General features: G+C 42.9%; 2 protein-coding genes across 2 annotated transcripts in view; both read left to right on the top strand.

Annotated features, from left to right (window-relative positions):
- Positions 1–9,867, top strand: part of Ahctf1 (AT-hook containing transcription factor 1) — a 56,942-nt gene extending 47,075 nt beyond the window's left edge. Inside the window, exons 32-36 of the mRNA XM_028755305.1 lie at positions 63–268; positions 1,649–3,377; positions 7,063–7,196; positions 8,648–8,724; positions 9,420–9,867. Coding sequence (XP_028611138.1) covers positions 63–268; positions 1,649–3,377; positions 7,063–7,196; positions 8,648–8,724; positions 9,420–9,615 — 2,342 coding nt within the window. The 3' untranslated portion in view covers positions 9,616–9,867. The remainder of the gene's footprint in view (positions 1–62; positions 269–1,648; positions 3,378–7,062; positions 7,197–8,647; positions 8,725–9,419) is intronic.
- Positions 9,868–9,998: 131 nt separating this feature from the next.
- Positions 9,999–19,179, top strand: part of LOC114610697 (kinesin-like protein KIF28P) — a 52,071-nt gene continuing 42,890 nt past the window's right edge. Inside the window, exons 1-4 of the mRNA XM_028755307.1 lie at positions 9,999–10,826; positions 14,492–14,683; positions 17,486–17,689; positions 19,086–19,121. Coding sequence (XP_028611140.1) covers positions 10,743–10,826; positions 14,492–14,683; positions 17,486–17,689; positions 19,086–19,121 — 516 coding nt within the window. The 5' untranslated portion in view covers positions 9,999–10,742. The remainder of the gene's footprint in view (positions 10,827–14,491; positions 14,684–17,485; positions 17,690–19,085; positions 19,122–19,179) is intronic.

Genomic DNA, 19,179 nt, shown 5'->3' with positions numbered 1-19,179 from the left:
CAAGCCTTGTGTTTGGAATGTAAGAAGTTACTCTGGCTTTGTTTGTTTGTTTGTCTTTTCAGCTGTGGCCATCACTGTTGAAGAAGTTGAGAGCTCTGGGTCCACCGCCTCCAAGTGCCCTGTTACCTCTGAATGTAGCCTTGACCAAAAACTAACATTAAACTTAAAAGAAGATGAAATAGAAACTGATGTACCAAAAGAGAACATTGGCTTGCCAGAAGAAAGACCTCAAACCTCTACTGGTCCTTCTGATACTCAAGAAATTCATGTAAAAATATTATTTTTTTAATGCTTTCTAGGTTTTAATATAGTTGGGCTTTAAAGATAATCATTTAAACTTAATCTGTTCATTTGACACCAACATTTTTAAGATCTCGCTAAGTATAAATATTTTGTGGGCTATAAAATAACACAAACTTTAAGAGATTGGTTTTTATGTAAAATCAAAAGATTATATTAAGGTACAGCTTATCGATTTGTTTGTTGTTGCTCATTTGCTTTAAATGGGAGGGATTATTGTTTTGTTTTTTAAGCTGTCACTAAACATATTAACTACTTGAGACCTTGAGAGCTCGTTGTGATACGTGAATATAGTAACCAGGGTCTCCTGCATATCTGTGGGAGAGACACTGGAAAAAGACGGCTTGTAGTGCTTGATAGGATTTCTGCTTTTCTACAGTCCTATCAGATCCCTTACACTATGAAGGGAAATTTGAGTGAATGGAATTAGGAATAAAAGCTAATAGAATTCTGACTCATAAACATCGAGTTGTATGAAATTTGGGGAGTTTATTATAAATTCATAACTTCCTCCACATTCATCTTTGTAAGTACTCTCCCCTGAAATCAATCAACGGCGCTGAATTTCCTGTTTATAACGTTTGGAGGCTGGTAAAACCATGGCAGTAGTGCAATGGGACTCCTCATTTCTAGGTTGGGTTTAAATCTGCCAACTCACTATTTGGGGAGTGGGAAAATGTCTTTTGTCTAGGTGGGTGATAATGTCTACCTTCTTGGTCAGGAGATCTCTCTGTTACTCTCTACCTCCTCCTTTTTCTCCCCTTCCCTTACCAAAAGGTAAATGCAAGGACCATTCCTTCTTCCACCAAACCCTTGCAAGAGAGGTACTGAACTTGAAAGCCTTAGGAATTTCATGGTTTATGCAGCCCCAGCAAAGGGAAGAAGATTGAGTCTAGCCCAAGGGAGCTTATGTAGGTGAATTGTTCTTCAACCTTATGGGGATCATGCTGTTAGAAAGTATGAATAGTTAGGTAATTTGGGGATTATTGTTTGGGGTTGTTTCCTTTTCTCTGATTAAGTTTTTTCTTGGTGAAAGAATAAGTCTTTCATTTTCTTAGAATTGTTAGCATGATTTTTAATATTTTGTTAATGCTGTCTTTTTAGCTAAGAAAATGTGGGATTTCTAGTTTAATTCCATCCATAATCTCAATATCTTTTTTCTGTATAGTTAGTTTGATTGAGGTTTCATATCTTAAATGGATGTTTCATGAAGTTAAACCCATTAGCATACGCCATAAATCAAGTGTAGTTTATATTTTTAAATGGACACAAAAAGAGTGATGTCATTACAATCCTGTATGCGTTACAATTAGTTAACTAGGTTTTTTTTACCTTTAATTCATTTTAGCTAATTAGATGTGAAAAACTTGAAGCTCAAAATTCAGAAGAGGAGGCCAAGACTATCTCATTTAATGAGTTGTACCCCTTAGGAGCACAGCAACTTCAGTGTAACTTTGATGCTATTGAGCAGCAGTTCTGTGACTTGCCTGATGATAAAGACTCTGCTGAATGTGATGTTGCTGAAGTAGACGGGGAACTTTTTGTGGCCCAGAGCAACTTTACCTTGATTTTAGAAGGTGAAGAAGGAGAAGTTGAGGCAAGTGACTCTGCAGCACCTAATGTGTTACCGAAAGTGACTAACATAGCAACCAAGGAAAAACCTGTGTCCCTTGTGGAACCCCATAATCAAGAACATGTTACAGATTTGCCATCTGCTGTGACTGAGGACCAAGAATCCCACAAGGTAGAGACTTTACCATACGTGCCTGAACCAGTTAAAGTGGCAATTGCAGAAAATTTGTTGGATGTAATTAAAGACACAAGAAGTAAAGAAGCAACTCGCGGGGCAGCAGATGAGGCTGTTGATGAGGACATAGCAGTAATAAGCCCACAGGCTGCACATTCGCCCAGATTGACAAACTCTACACTGAAGACTGTTAGGAAAACACGTGCAGAGACTTTAAATATCAGGCAGAGTGATAACACGGTTTCTTCTAGAACTCTCACAAGAAGGCAGCATGCCCTAAGCCTGAATGTCACATCAGAACAAGAGCCCTTAGCAATTGCTACTCCTAAAAGGAAAACTAGAAAAATAAAAGAACTTCCTGAGTTTTCTGAAAGTACTTGTTCTGACATAAAAGTAACACCTGAGAACCAGCTGACAGCTCAGAGTCCTCCCCTTTCTAGGAGAGGAAAGAAGAAAAAAGACGTTAGCCAAGGTACACTGACCAGCTCTGCGCCTGTGGAGCAGGAGCCTCAGAGTACACCAGAGCCAGCAGCTCTTGAAGAAACACCTTCTAGAACAAAAGTCAAGCCTTCATCTATCAGAAAGGGGACTCCTAGAAGACTTAAGAAATCTGTAGAAAATGGACAAAGTGCAAAAATTGTATATGATATCAAAGGTAGTAAAGCAGCAAATCATGATGGGGCTGTCAAAGAGCTGATGAGCATTGCCGATTTAGAAGATACTCAAAATATGGAGTATAAACAAGATGAGGAACGCAGTGACCGGCAATTGCCTCTAAAGCGAAAAAGGGTCAGAGAAGTTAGTGTGTCGGGTGTGACAGAAGAGCTCAAGCTTACCTCATCCCAGTTGCCTCTTCAGACAGGACTTGATGGACCTGCCACCCCTAGGAAATGTGGTAGGCCCAGGAAGGCAGTTCCGTTAAAAGCTGATGGGGCCACAACTGGTAAGGATCAGACAAGTCCCCAGAAGAAAGAAGTTCCGGTTGTCCGGAGATCTACACGGAACACCCCAGCTAGAAATGTGAGTACTTTAGAAAAATCCATTTCAGTGCCAAATAAGGAACCTCCTGTAGTGATGACATCAAAGAGAAAACCTACAAAGCAGTCTGCAGACGAGAGCTCAAAAGGTTCGTTACCAGCAGATGAAATAGCCCACCAAGAGTCCGCTGACCAAGAAGAAAGACTGCTAGCCACTGCTGCCCTCGCTAAGTCGTCCTGGAGCACAAGGACTAGGTCGAGAAGGACCGTGTTGTTGACAGACATTTCTGAACCCAAAACTGAGCCTTTATTTTCTCCTCCTTCAGTGAAGGTTCCAAAGAAAAAAACAAAAGGTACTTAGTTTTATTCATTTTTAATCTTTCTTAGAATAGAAAGCCTAAAAATTTGGTTGTTTAAAAGCACTATTTGAGTTAATTATTGGAATTGAAGCGCTAAATATTTTTCCGTAAATTAAAAGTTGTGATTAAAAGACAACACACCTACTCAAAAACAAAACAAAACAAAAACAAAAAAACCCATCAGATTGATCTAAAAGATTTTATTGAAGATTATCCAGATTTATGTCCATAGTCCATGTGACACAGGTTCTATTTTGTCCTCTTTTCTTTCTGTCTTTATATCTAAGTGACTTCATTTCATTTCCCTTTAAATATAACTTTTTGTTGTGTTTTAAGAAAAAGTTTTTTGATCCAAACAGTGCTTGAAGTTTAAGAAACAACATTCTTCTTATGCTAATTTAGAATAGCATAATAAACACCTTAGTTATTCTTTGTCATGTTAACATAATTTTCTATATAGCTGGTTTTGTTAAAAAATATATATACATCTATTATAGAAAATTAGATAATATATGCTTTAGTGCATGGATGGTCTTACTAAAGAATAAATGGAATAAGCCAAGCATGGTTACACCTATAGTCCCTATAGTGTTGAGTCGGAGGCAGCAAGGCCACCTTGGGCTATATGGCAAGACTGTATTAAACCACATGCTACAGCTTATGAACGTACTTCTTTCATGATCATTTCCAGAACCTAATGGTAGAGGTGTATGTTAGAGCGGTTCACTAGCCTCTGTGGAGGCCAGAGATCAACTGAGATGGACCACTGGTGTCTTCCAGTGAACCTGGAACTCAGCAGTTAGCTAAACTGACTAGTCAGTAGACCCTCTGGATCCCTCTCATTTTTGCCTCCCAGCACTGAGAATGTAGACACTTAACACTTTGTCCAGCATTTTATATGTGTACAGTGATCTGAACTTGGGTCTTCACGCCTACACAGTCTCCCAGTCCCAGATACTCATAGTCTTCAAAGCCTAAGCATATATGACATTGTAATTTGGTCACATGTGGCATTTCATTATCACTAATACTCCTCGGGTGTATGAGCATCCTCCTGTGGGATATGTTCATGTTTTCAGGGTTCCTGTGTTAGAAGAGGCATCTTTTATTAGGTAGCTGGAGGTACTGGAGGTACTTGAGAGTCGGGGTCTCATTTTATTTAAAGTTGACCACAGTGGAATTGTTTGACCACAACAAGTAGCGAGTGGTGCAAACTAGAGTTACCTTTCTCCTTCTTCCCAGAGACCTTTTCCAGCTTTGGATTTGTCTTGTAATTTTCAACTTTTTAATCCTGACTAATACTGTTCAGTGAAATGTTTTTCAGAAGTTTGCAGAGATAGATGAGACATTGTCTCACAGATAGTAAAATTTCGTGTATGCCCTAAAAGAGGCATGTAAAAGAAACCATGAACAGGCCAAACATTTTGAACATGATACTAAATTCTTACATTTCTTTTTGGCATTTTTTAGACAGGGTTTCTCTTTGTAACTTTGGCTACTCTAGAACTAGCTCTGTAGACCAGGCTGGCCTCAAATTCACAGAGCTTCACCTGCCTCTGCCTCCCAAGTGCTGAGATTACAGGCATGTACTACCACTACTACTAGCTAAGTTACTAGCTACCACTACTAGCTAAGTTCTTCTTAGTCCTAGAAGTATGTGAGGAAGCTTAACTGGAGACTGAGATGCTCTGAGAAAGCCAAAGACGATGTTGCTCCAGGTAGCCTAGAGAGTTGGGAATATAGATTTGTATTTTAACAGTAGGAAGGGTGCCTTCCCATCAGTGGCCTGACATGTAATTCCTGTTTCTCATAAGCTGGTAGTAAAGTTGTCTGATGCTGCTAATGCTTGTCTCGTGTTAAGAGCCATGATGGCTTTTATGGGTTAGGGAGATGACTCAAGTCAGTAAAGCACTTGACTCTCAATCTTGAAAACCTGAGTTTGGATCCCCACAATCCATGTAAAAAACTGGCATGGTACATAGCCCAACAGTGGGGGAAGGAATGGGGAGGGAGGGTGCTTACGAGCCAAGTAGCCTGGCCTTGTGTAAAGTGAAAGACTTGCATCAACCAAAAGATGGAAGACACCTGGGGACCAGCCCTGAAGGCTGTCTGCTGGCCTCTATAGACACACTCCTGCGCCTGCACAAGAATGCACGCACAAAGGGTCAGGCGAGTTTGGGTTGGAGTTTGGTTTTGTTGGTTTTTGTTTTTTGTTTTTGTTTTTGTGTGTGTGTGTGTGTGTGAGTAGTGGTGGTGTTTTGCTTTGTTTTATTTGAGATAGAATCAGACCAGCTGGGCCCCAAACTTGTCATTTTCTTACCTCTACCTCCTGCTGGAACTGTAGGTTTGGGCCTTCATGCCCAGCAAAAGTCATACTAGTAAGATTTGATGTCTGATGTTGGTCAGTGGTCCATTTGTGTATCTGTCTCTTTGTCTCAGAGATGTGCGAATCATACAGAACTTGTTTATAAAGCACTTGCTATATGCCTCGGATTGTTCTGAGCTTTACTGAGATAATTGTCATCTGTGTCCTACTTTTTATTGGCTGAGGCCTGGGTAGTGAGTTCAGAGTCTACATGTGACCTCTGTGCTGCTTCTGTAGTCACAGTGCCATTGCTGTGGGGTACTATTTAAAAGGCTCAGCGGAGAGTCTGCATGCTAGTTTCTTTTTGATTACTCACTTTACATTCCTCTCATTGCCCCTCTCTCTGTCACCTCCTCCCTCCATCCTTCCCCCCTCCCCTTTTCCTCTGAGCTGGTGGGGCCCCCCTCATCCTGGCACATTAGTTATTTTTAAAATGCCTTTGTTTACATGTAGTAATTCTGTATAGATTTCGTTTCACACTTTCATATATGTACATAACATTTTGATCATAGTCAGCTCTCCTCCTTCACCCTTTCACCCCTTCCTCTGAGCCGGCTCCTCTATTACCTTTACCTCTTTTTTTACTTTTAACTTTGTATGACTCAGTTAGGGAGTGGTTAAACTGGTCATATCTGTTATATGTAACCTCCTGCTATTCTTCAGCTTTAACGTTTATGACCTTTCCTACTCCCCACCCCCTTAAGAGTGAGTAGCTCATATAGAAAGGGTTTTGGTTTGGTTTTTGAGTTCCGAGACATGGTTTCTCTTTTTAATAGTCCTGGCTGTCCTTGAGCTCCATTTGTAGACCTTGAACTCGGAAATCCGCCTGCCTCCGCCTCCCGAGGGCTGGGATTAAAGGTGTGTGTCACCACCTTCGAATGAGGTTTTAAAGTTTGAGTCTCTTCTTTGCAAATGAATGCTCTTGTGAATAAAATTCACTGTCTAATGAAAACCTCGTCTAGAAATGGAGACTCACACACCATATGGGATTCATTCAGCTCCTGAGAGAAGCTGAGGGTCCAGCTAACGAGCAGCAGCTTTGTGCAGCCTGGAGTGCCATCTTTATGATGTGATAGCATTTACTTTGAAGCCTAAACTATTCATGGCTTAAATCAGAAGGGGATGTTTTTGCCTTCACTTCTGTCTCCTGACTTGGGTAATGAGTGTCTGCTGTGTTGTCTTTGTCGGGGATCTTTCTAATATGCACCATTTCTTCAGGATTTTTGCTGCTGTAGATATGATTGCCTTTTGTTGTTTTGTTAAACCAGACATAGTTACAGGTCAATGTTTTGTTTGTTCCCCACTTGTCTTTAGCTGACAACATGGAGGCTGCCGCCCAACTGAAAGAATTGGTGTCAGATTTATCTTCTCAGTTTGTTGTTTCCCCTCCTGCCTTGAGAACCAGGCAGAAAAGTACATCTAATACTTCCAAGCTTCTAGGTGAACTGGTAAGGAAGGCATGAGTTACATATTTATTAAAAACATCCTCTGTGCTTACTGGGTTATTTGTTTGTTTATTAGTTTGTTTGTATGTTTGAAATAGACTGTATACTTCAGGATTGTCTGAGAATCATGATCTTGCCTCGGGCTTCTGAGAGCTGAGATTAAAAGGATTTTTAAATGATTTTTAAAATTTATTTTTCCTAAGTAAATTGATTGAAAAATAAATTTATTTAAAGATGTATGTGGTCCAGAGAGATGGCTCAGCAGTTAATAGTACTAGCTGTTCTTACAGAAGACTTGGTTCAGGTCCCAGATCACAACTTCTAACTCCAGTTTCTGGGGATCCAGCCTTCTCTTCTAGCCTCCTGGGGTGCCAGGCATGCATGTGGTCCATATCCCCCCAAAATACTCATACACTTGAAATAAAAATAATAAATATTTTTAAAGCAAGGTAATTTACATTTATATCAAATGCCCAAACACTCACGTTTGCTCTCTGCAAGACAGATCAGCAGCAATTTTCTAGTTACCTGTTAGGATGAAAGTTTTACAACTAAAGTGGTTGCCAGGCATAGTGACATTCACCCTTAATCACAAAGCTCAAGGCAGAGACAGGAGGCTCTCTTGAGTTCAGTTCCAGCCTGCTCTGTGTGCTTAGTCCTCAGCCTGCCAGGTGTGCATAGTGAGACCACTGAAAACAAACCAGCCAACCTATGATAATAAACAAGGCCCTTCACATTACTAGGGTATTTAAGTGAAGAGACAAGAAATCTATCTATGTGTTGAGTAAAGTCATCTCTGCCCAAATGCCTCTATAGATAAGAAGCGGAGGGGAGAGGCCTTTCTCTATAGATACAGAAGCGGAGGGGAGAGGCCTTTCTCTATAGATACAGAAGCGGAGGGGAGAGGCCTTTCTCTATAGATACAGAAGCGGAGGGGAGAGGCCTTTCTCTATAGATACAGAAGTGGAGGGGAGAGGCCTTTCTGGCAGAAAAAGCACCAGCTGCAGGGATTCAGAAACATGGCAGGGTGGCCACAAGTAGCCGTGGGTGGGTTTTAAGTAGTTTCTGTGGAAAGCATTCTAGGAAGGAAGAAAGCCATCTTTGGTGACCCTGTGCCTACAAGATGGAGAGAGCCTGGCCTCAGTGCCAAAGATGCAGTAACAGGGTGGATGGTAGAAGCGTGCATGGTGAATGCTGACAAGACAGGGTTGGGTGCAGTGTGGGGTAAGGAGAAAACCATTCTAGTCTAGACCGTCAAGTTTTCTATTTACCAGCCAGAGGGGTCTGTGTAGGAAGCAGAAGGTGGATCTCTGAGTTTGAGGCCAACCTGGTCTACAAAGTGAGTTCCAGGACAGCCTGGGCTACACAGAGACAGAAATAGAGAAACCCTGTCTAGAAAAATCAAAAGTTTTAATTGCTTAAACAATTTATATATTTTAATTTCTAACCTATAGGAGAGTGACTCTAAACCATTAGAAGTCATAGAACAAAAACCAAAAAGAAGCAGGACTGCAAAGACAAAAGCGAGCAGGTAAGCAGCAGCTTCTGCTCCATCCGCTCCGTCCTCCACCACTCCCTAGAACCAAGGAGTTGCTAGAAAGGATGAGACGCTTCTCATGCATGATGGCACCTTGACATTGGTAGAGCTCAGCCTTTGAAGGCAACATTCTCCACAGAGCGAAAACACATAGTTTATTGTCCACTTGGCATTGTTGGAAGAGAAGATAGTTTGCCTCTTCATTAATTAAGGTCCCACAGCTGTCTCACTACTGTGGTAGATGAGTCCGTTTGAGATACCTTTGCGTAACGGGGTTCTTATACTGTCCTTAGGCTGCACGGCTAATTTGAATGAAAGTACAAATCAATTGACAAATGTGATCCAGTTGACTTACGACACTGCTCACATGTAAACCGCCTTTGTCTATTTTCATGATACACAGACTCACCACTTGGTACTGTTTACAAGTCCGTGGGTCTGCTGGCTCCCATCCCATGAGCTGGCTATAGGTACTTGGGCCATCCTTGTAACAGCAATATTTGATTCATGTCTGTGGCTAAGTATTCGTATGAACACACATGAGGATGGGGTGGGGGTTGAAACATTAACACTGCAAGTCCACCACAGCTGTACGTGGACTCCTTGACTCTCCATGGCTCTGTGAGGGGGAAGCACTAGACAAGACTGCACGTCATGCCCATCCCCACTTGACTGTATCTTTGTTTCAGAAACACGGGAAAAGGAAGTTCTTGGTCACCTCCTCCTGTAGAAATTAAGCTGGTTTCTCCCTTGGCAAGTCCAGTGGATGAAATAAAGATCAGCAAGCCAAGAAAAACTGCAGAAGTAGCAGGAAAAACTCCTGGGAGGGGCAGAAAGAAGCCATCTTCTTTTCCAAAGCAAATTTTACGCAGGAAAATGCTGTAATTTTTAGCCCAAGATTTTAACATGCACCTGTTTGTAAAATCATCAGTATTTGTGTGGATTATTAAAAGTCACCCAATTTGGATGGAAATACTTTATATAAATTGTACAATTTTGTAAGCAAGTAAATAAGTAAAGTAACTCCATATGGAGTGCAGTTCTTCTAGTCCAGGCATTTTATAATACTTCATACGTTTATATAATATGTAAATATGGCTTACCATTGGGATGTTAAATAAACTACTGTAAAGTACATACTGTGTGTCTGTTAGATTTTTGAGAGGGGATTTCTGTTTTAGTTGTAATTTTATATGCTACTAGACATTTGTTCATTTTCTTTCCAGTTAAGATACTAGAATTGTCTTCAAATGAGGGTGATTGACTATTAATTATTTTTAACGTTGCTGTTTTATGATGTATGCACTTTGATGCTATTCCTCAGACTAATCATTACATGTACTCATTGGGCTTTGCCTGATACTGTGTTGAATTGTGGGCATTTGACTTTGCCTTTTTGTAGTTTTACAATTTTGTGTAATCTACCTCAAATGAGTAATTTTCCAGTACTGCATTTGTTTCCTATGCTGGCATTTCTTGTTCAGTAACTTAAGGACTATCTTGTCTCTCAATTCAGAGACTAATTATCCAGGTTAGATTGACCGGTTTCACTGCTTCTTAGCAACCTCATGGAAGGATTTGAGAAAGAAATGTAAAACAGAGCACCTGGTTTATGCCTAATGTTGAGGGGTCCCAACAAACTTAGACTACCGTGCTGTGAAAGAGCTTGTGACTGAGTCACAGAAGCCTCTTTAGTATTCAGGTTGTAAGACTAGTGATTGCTACAGGACCTCAGGCACAGGTTACAGAGAGTGAAAGAGTGTGAGCAGATGTCGGAAAAGAGGAACAGAACCTCAGTGAGAGTGTGCACTGTTAGTAATGGCGCCTGATGGACGCCATGATGTTCATCAATAAATAAGTGTTGTCAAATAATTTATGACAGGTAATTGATAGTGTGTAATGAATGAATGCTTAATAATTGATACCTAAAAGCAGACTGCCTTTGTCAGCTAAGCTTTGGATGTTTTCGTGAGCAGTGCGCTTTCTGTGTTATTTTTCTACGGACTAGCATCATGGATAACGAGAAAATGGGGGAGATGCCTGTGCCGAGAACGGACAGTGTGAGAGTGGCTGTCCGAGTGCGGCCTTTCAGCCAGGTCAGTCCATGCTCATTGCCTTGTTGACAATTACTGCCTGATTTTATTAATTTTTTAATAATAGTTACTGAATTTGTATTTAAGCTGCTTGTCATTTATGAAATATTAAACTTATTTAAATGAATTTGTCAAATGAATAACAAAGATCTAAGCATAATTTAGTAAACATTTTATTTCATTCCTTGGTACAAGTAGCACAATAAAAAAAACTGACAAGAAATACTGTCAAGTTAATAATTATTTAAACCAGTGCAATTTGCTAAATAAAAATGTGTGGTATCTGTTTTTAATACATGTGGGGGTGGGGCAGAGATGTCAGTTTCTAAGAGTGCTTGCTTGCCAACCATGCGTGAAGCCTTAGGGTAGCTGGCCAGCACAGGATGAGATGAGGCGCGGCAGTGTGTGGGATCCCAGCTTGAGGTGGGGCATCCTACCAGAAGCTCAGTTCTCCTTGGCTATGTTGTGCATTCAAGGCCAGCTTGCGCTGCATGAAACACCAAGAAATGTTTATCTTAAAAGTAGGTCTTGCCACGGGGACATGTTGTCAGTGATCCCAACATAGAATGCTAAAGTAGGAGAATCGAGTTCCTGACCAGACTTAAGTCACATAATGAGAACGTGCTGGGCTACACTCCCATGTCAATTTTATGGAAATGCTGCTCGTGAGATCTCAGGTACTCAAGGCCGCCACTTCCCCTTGGCTGTGCCCCATCCTACCTAGCATATATACATAGACACATTCTGCATACCACACGAGTCAGAAGAATCCAAATAACTGGACCTAAACCCCTCCACAGGTTCCAGAGAGGATGTTTAGTAAGAAGCTTGCCACAGAGTAGAGGGCTGTTCTGTGCCCAGTGCAACCACTGGAGCCTGCTTTCTCCTCTTTCCATTATAGTAGGCTTGTCTTCGCCTACTGTGACCAGTGAGGTTTTGTTACTATGACTGCCAGAAAGTGCTAGTTCTAAAGAGAAGTGTCCAGGCAGCTGGAGAGAGGGCTCAGTACATAAAGAGCACTGGCTGTTGCGGAAGACACAGGTTCAATTGTCAGTGCCTACTTCCAGAATGTCCTCGGAGCAAGGATATTAGTAAAAAATAGAATGGAGATGATGCCCTAATTTCAGGCTCACCAACACTTGTGTTACTCTGATGCTCCTACCCCCCACTTCCACCAGTTATTTTACATAGCTCTAGAAAGCAGCGTCAGTTGCCATGGGCCCATGAACATTCAGCGTGGGGCTCCACCAGCACAGTGGGCTCCTTGTCTTCACAGGCCCAGTGAGTTCCTTGGGAGGACTGTGACCACTCATTCTGAAACAAAACCTTGGCTCCACCTCTTACATTACTATTTAGAATTCCATTGACTACCTGTTCCTATGCCCCACAAGAAACTCCGTCTCCTCTGGGGCAGCAGAGGGGAAGGTGAGAATGAGGTTTGGGCTTATTTCCCTTCTCCGTAGGCTACCAAGATAACCTTGGGTTATCATTTTCCTGGAGTTCAGGAATAGAACAAATCACAACACACCATTCTGTTTCTACCCTAAGTACTACCCATCCACCCCCTCCTCCTCTCAAGTTTGTCCGTTTCTCTTGTCAAGTGTTATATATGACAATGTGTGTGCAGTTTCTCCCAGACCAACAACAGCCTTGTCCACATCGTAAACTGGGCTTAGTTCCTATTCCATCACCATGATGAAACACCATGACCAGGGCAACTTAGGAAGCATTTAATTTGGGGACTCAGGATTCCAGCGGGTAGTAGAGGCCATGCCCATCACAGGAGGGAGTATGGCAGAAGGCAGGCATGCCTGGCACTGGGGCAGTAGCTAAGCGCTCACTTGTTGAGGTAACCACAAGGCAGAGGGAGAGAGAGCCAACTGGAATGATGGGACTTTTGAACCCTCAAAGCCCACTCCAAGTGACACACCTCCTAATCCCAAACACTTCAACTGGGGCCCCAGCATTCAAACAATGGGTAAAAAGAGCTTGTGCAGAGCCTGGTGGTATTTGACCCCTACAGACCCCAGTAGGGGCAAAATGATTCCTAAAAAGTTGTCCTCTTGATCTCCACACACACCGCACACATGTACATCATACATATACATACACATGCATACACATATATATCATACACATAAAAAATGAAATATAGTAAAAATGAATTTCCTAGACCCTTGGAATGCCTGGGCATAAGTGGCTTCCCCTATCCATGCAGTTCCCATAGAATGCTCAGCCCTGAGCTACCTGCTCTGCCACACCCCTCTCGTCTGCCCATGCCCCTCATGGCCTCAAGGATAAATCTACAGTGGACTGAGTTCCTTGGATCGATCAGGCCAGATGATGGGTGATACTACTCCTCTCAGCTCCAGATCTTCTCACAGAAATGCCACTCCCATATCCCAGAACGTGCTCATTCAGGAGGTGAGACTCTCAGGAACACTTGTTTAAGAGAGTTTGCTATATGTCTATGAATGCTGCTAAATTCTATACCTTGTTAATAGTCACAGAAGAGCAAGAATCAGGTGTAGGTGGGGGTCTCAGCTCTCATTCCTTCAATTCCAAGCTCCTCCCTATCCCCTTCCAGGGTTCTAGTATCCACATCCTGCGGCATTGATGAGGTGGGGGCTCCACCTTATTCCTCTCCCATATCCACAAAGCTGGACATGGTTTTTTGTTGGCAGCCTAGCCTTCCATTTCCCTAGCATTGTGCATGCTCTAAGTCTTCTGAGTCTTTAGCTCTCTTCCCCATAGCCATTGGTCATTGGTGGTCATCCAGCCCACAGCAACAACCTCACTACAGTGGCAAGACACTCCATGCCCCTTTGACAGTGGTACAAGTGGCATTTGGCTAACAGCTCAGAAACCTTCAATGCCTTTGGTGTATATGCGTAATTTACTGTACAGGGCGCACTTCCCACACAGAACTATATATCCGACTTGTGTGGCCTCTTACTCGGGCTTCTATCTTTTATCCACTTTCTCAGTTTTCTGGTTGGCTTACCAATTGTTCTAAAAAAGAATCCACTCCCAATATATGAGGTGGCATGAGACAAAACGAAGTAGTAGAGACCGGGGTTGCACAGAATGTACCCTGCTAGCAGAAGCCAGGCCTGGGCAGATCCTACAACTCTGGTCAAAGAAGAGGGTTTATTGATCAGTCTTCCTCACTGCCCTATACTGTGATGAGACACTTGTGACCAACGTAACTGAAAACGGAAAGTATTTAATTGGAAGCTTACTTATAGTTCCAGAGGGTTGAGTCCATGACCATCATGGCAGGGAGCATGACAACAAGCAAGCAGGCAGTGATGCTGGAGCAGTAGCTGAGTGCACCGTACTGGCAAGTTAGAAGCAGAGAAACAGAAACTGAGTCTGGAGTGGGTCTTGTTGGAGGAGGTGTGCCACTGGAGACATATCAAAGCCCATGGTATATCCAGTGTGTGTGTGTCTTTTTTTGAAACTTCCAATCCCACCCTTAGTGACACACCTCTTCCAACAAAGCCACACCTAATCCTTCCTATACAGTTCTACCAACTGGAAAACAAAAATTCAAATATAAGCCCATGGGGGCATTCTTACTCAAACCAGCACAAGTGGTCAGGACAAGTGACTTCACCCAACAGGAATGTACTATGATTCTGAATTTATAACCTGACTGACTATAGAGAGAAAAGAACTCGGGAAGCCAATGTGTGATTTCCATGCATTCCCGAAGCATCACCATCCGGCACCCTAAGAATGAAGACCATGTGAAGACCTTTACCTTTGACCTGGCATACTGGTCTCATGATGGATTTCAAAAAGATGAAGATGGTCTCCTTATTCCATCTGATCCAACTAGTAAATTCGCAAGCCAGGTAAGTCGCTTAGAAATGTCAGTGGTACATTTTGTATATTGTGTTTCCTTGTCTAACATGCTATAAACACTTCAATATTGTCCATGCCAGAGCAGGGAGATGGCTCAGTTGGTGAAACACTTGCTGCCTGAGCATGAGGACCTGCAGTTGGGATACTCAGAAGCCATGTGAATGCCAAGCCTTGTTCCTTGGCTTAACGGTGCTTTCGAGAAGCATAAGCTAGGAGCAGAGGCTCTGGGCACCAGCATGTCCTTGAAGAAGATGTGGGGAACCTGCCCCTCTCTTCTTTCCCACTGTGCTTTCTAGCAATCAGATGCTTTCTTAGCATCAGAGATGGCTAAGTCTCTGCCCTTTGCTTCTATCATGACACATTGTATCATCACAGAGTTACTGCAATGGGACTAATTGAACATGCGTTGAAATCATGATCCCAAGACAGTTTTCACCTTTGTAAACTGATTGTCTTGGGTATTTTAACAATGAAAAGCTGGCTAGCGCAATGGAGCACCAGTGAAGGGAGCTCTTCTGTTTGGTCATAGAGTGGTGAGTGGCAAGAAACTGAAATGTAACTAGAAGATGTACCAGATTTTTTAGCTTACAGATGATACCCAGAATATGTCCCGGTGGAAGACTACACCACTAAAATTTTTATAAAATGATTCTATTCCCTACAGAAGACTTGACTTGCAACATTTTACATTATTTGAAAATTTCAATTTATAAATATTGAGGACAAGGGCTGGTGAGATGGAATCCCACCACGCCTGATGACCTGAATTCAACCCCTGGGACCAACAATGGTAAAAGGAGAAAAACAACTCCCACAAGTTGCCTCTGAATTCCCCACATGCACACACAAATTTGCACATGAACACAAAATAAATAAATTAAAATGTAATTTAAAAAATTTTAACTGAGAACAACAAAAATTTCTAAATTTCCAATAGTGCTATAAGTAGAAAGGACAGCACAATTACTAAACTTGGCAATCACTCCTGAGGTTGACCGGGTTGCTTGGAAACAACTGTAGACTGAGACAGTCGGATGCTCAGTGGGTAGCAGTGCTGGCTGCTCTGGCACCTGTAACTCCAGCTTTAGGGCATCCAACACCTTCCTTTGGTGTCCAAGGGCATCTGCGCGCACACACACACACACACACACACACACACACACACACTAAAAAACCTTTTTTAAAAAGCTGTAGATAGCCGGGCGGTGGTGGCGCACGCCTTTAAATCCCAGCACTTGGGAGGCAGAGGCAGGTGGATTTCTGAGTTCGAGGCCAGCCTGGTCTACAGAGTGAGTTCCAGGACAGCCAGGGCTACACAGAGAAACCCTGTCTCAAAACAAAAAAAAAAAAAAAAAAAAAAGCTGTAGATAACTTGCAGATAACTTCATTTTCAAATACATTTTGAGTAAAAGTATAGACAGTGGGTTTTTTGGGGGGGTTGGGTTTTTTTTGTTTTTGTTTTGGTTTGGTTTTGTTTCGTTTCGTTTCGCTTGGTTTGGTTTTTCGAGACACAGTTTCTCTGGCTATCCTGAAACTCACTCTGTAGACCAGGCTGGCTTCAAACTCAGAAATCTGCCTGCCTCTGCCTCCCAAGTGCTAGGATTAAAGTCATGCACCATCGCTGCCTGGCAGACACAGTGATCTTGAAAACTATAGACCAAATTCTGTTAATCCCAGAGAGTACACGGTCTTTACAATACAATAATTCTTTATTCCCTTTGTATGCTTGTTTTGTTTATATATATATATATATATATATATATATATATATATATATATATATTGTTGTTGTTGTTGTTGTTGTTGTTGTTGTTGTTTTTCGAGACAAGGTTTCTCTGTGTAGTCCTGGCTGTCCTGGAACTCACTCTGTAGACCAGGCTGGGCTTGAACTCAGAAATCCCCCTGCCTCTGCCTCCCAAGTGCTGGGATTAAAGGTGTGCGCCACCACCGCCAGGCTGATACAGCATTTCTTTATTTAGTCCTGGCTAGTCTAGAACTTACTATATAGATGAGGCTGGCCTCAAACTCACAGAGATCCTCTGCCTCTGCCTCTCTGCCTCTCTGCCTCTCTGCCTCTCTGCCTCTCTGCCTCTCTGCCTCTCTGCCTCTCTGCCTCTCTGCCTCTCTGCCTCTCTGCCTCTCTGCCTCTCTGCCTCTCTGCCTCTCTGCCTCTCTCTCTGCCTTTCTCTCTGCCTCTCTTTCTGCCTCTCTGTCTCTCTCTCTGCCTCTCTGCCTCTCTCTCTGCCTCTCTGCCTCTCTCTCTGCCTCTCTGCCTCTCCGCCTCTCCGCACCTCTGCCTCTGCCGCCTCTTAGATGCTGATATTAAAGACATACAACTTTTTAGTCCTTTCTGTAAGAAACAAATAGTATTAGAATTGGTTACTGTAAATTTTCCCTTAGTAAATTAGACTGGTGTTAGTGTTGTGTCTTTCTCAGAATTAAGAATATTATAATATATATATATAGTGACAAACGGTCCCAGGATACTCCCTGTTTTACTTTTTGAGAGCTATTGCTACATTGCTTGTGACCAATAAGAAAAGGAGCCAGGCCATACTCTGTCTTTTGAACAATTGTGGGCACAAGCATTATTTGATTCTACTCTTTAAAATGTGTCCTCAGCGGGCAGTGGTGACTCACACCTTTAATCACAATACTTGGGAGGCAGAGGTAAGTGGTTCTGTGGAGGGAGCTGTGTTGGGTGAGTGTGTGCACAAATGCATATGTGTGTTGAAGAAACACTCAAGGGAGCTACCGCCACCACTGGTGACACTCAACAATTTCCTTTCTAGAGTGATGTCTTCCATGATATAGGAAGGGGAATTCTAGACAGTGCCTGGCAAGGCTACAATGCTACTCTCCTGGCCTACGGCCAGACCGGCTCTGGAAAAAGCTACTCCATGGTTGGCTTTGGTACAAACAAGGGTATTGTTCCAAGAGTGTGTGAAGAGCTCTTCCAAGCTATTGAGAAGCAAAAGGAAAATCTAGAACTCCAGGTATGCCTTTGTTATTCTAGAATCCCTTCTCCTGGGAATTGCACCGTTTCATCTTCCACAAGTGGAAGGCATCATCGTCTGTATTTTCAGATTTGTGGCTGTGTCCTAAAATAGGCAGATATTTATATATTGTGACTAGTTCCAAAATATGATAGTAAAATGTCAGCAAACACCCACAGGCACAGTCCTTGTCCCTGCTTGTTGTAGATGGCAGCAGAGATCAGACAGAACACAAAGGAGACAAAAGCCTGCACTGCTTGGGGCAGAGGCAGAGTATTTTTTGTGGTTATTTGTTTTGACCACCTGTTGGTTGAATCCACACATACCGAACCTATGGATTGGTAGTAAGATACTGTTGTCAAAACTGCTGGATCGCCTGAGTTAGTGCGCTGTACGTGCAGTGAGCCGTTTCTATAAAGCCCGCCCTAAACCCCTCCCACAGCACTGAAACCCCTCCTACAGCACTGAAACCCCTCCCACAGCACTGAAACCCCTTCCACAGCGCTGAAACCCCTCCCATAGCACTGAAACCTCTTCCACAGCACTGAAACCCCTCCCACAGCACTGAAACCCCTCCCACAGCACTGAAACCCCTCCCATAGCACTGAAACCCCTCCCATAGCACTGAAACCCCTCCCACAGCACTGAAACCCCTCCCATAGCACTGAAACCCCTCCCACAGCACTGAAACCCCTCCTCCCACAGCACTGAAACCCCTCCTCCCACAGCACTGAATGACAAGAGCCTCCTCCCCTCCCCCCCCCTCCCCTCCCCTCCTCCCCCCCCGCTTCTCTCCCCTCTCCTCCCCTTTCCCTTTCCCTTCCAATCTCATTAGTTTTTAGTCTCCTGAGTGCTGGAATACAGGCCTACCCCACAGTTCCTGTATTGTGTCTGTTTTGTCGTTGTTGTTGCTTGTTTGTTTTGGGTTTGGATCTCTTCTGTGAGTATATACATGTGTATATGATAAAAGGTACATGCACACATATTTGTACAGGTAGGTGTACATGCTTCTGTGTACACTTGTGGAGACCTGAGGAGGACCCTGGGTGTCCACCTCCATCATTCTCTACCTTGTTCCCTTGAGAAGGGGTTCTCGCTGAACCTGGAGTTCCCTGATTTTTAGATAGACTGGCTGACAGCAAGCCCAGAGTGCCCCCTGTCTGCAGCCTCCACGATTACAGGTGAGCAGAGGCACCACTGGCTTTTCTGTGGGTGCTGGGGGTCCAAACTCAGGTCCTCCTGCTTGAGCAGCACCTCCCCAGCCGGTTTTGTGTCTTTATATAAAATTCCTTAAGAACCATGACGTGTGACACAGTTTACTAGAGTATGTTAGTGTTTTCCCTGTTACGTCACTTCTTGACTTTAGGACAATATTGACTCATTACTCTCTCTACAGGTCATGTTTAGCATGCTGGAAATCTACAATGAACAGGTAACGTGCTCTCTCTCTCTCTCTCTCTCTCTCTCTCTCTCTCTCTCTCTCTCTCTCT

The sequence above is a fragment of the Grammomys surdaster genome, unplaced genomic scaffold (assembly GCF_004785775.1).
Source record: "Grammomys surdaster isolate TR1022 unplaced genomic scaffold, NIH_TR_1.0 126051, whole genome shotgun sequence".
Classification (NCBI taxonomy): domain Eukaryota; kingdom Metazoa; phylum Chordata; class Mammalia; order Rodentia; family Muridae; genus Grammomys; species Grammomys surdaster.
This window is presented reverse-complemented; position numbering and strand designations above follow the sequence as displayed.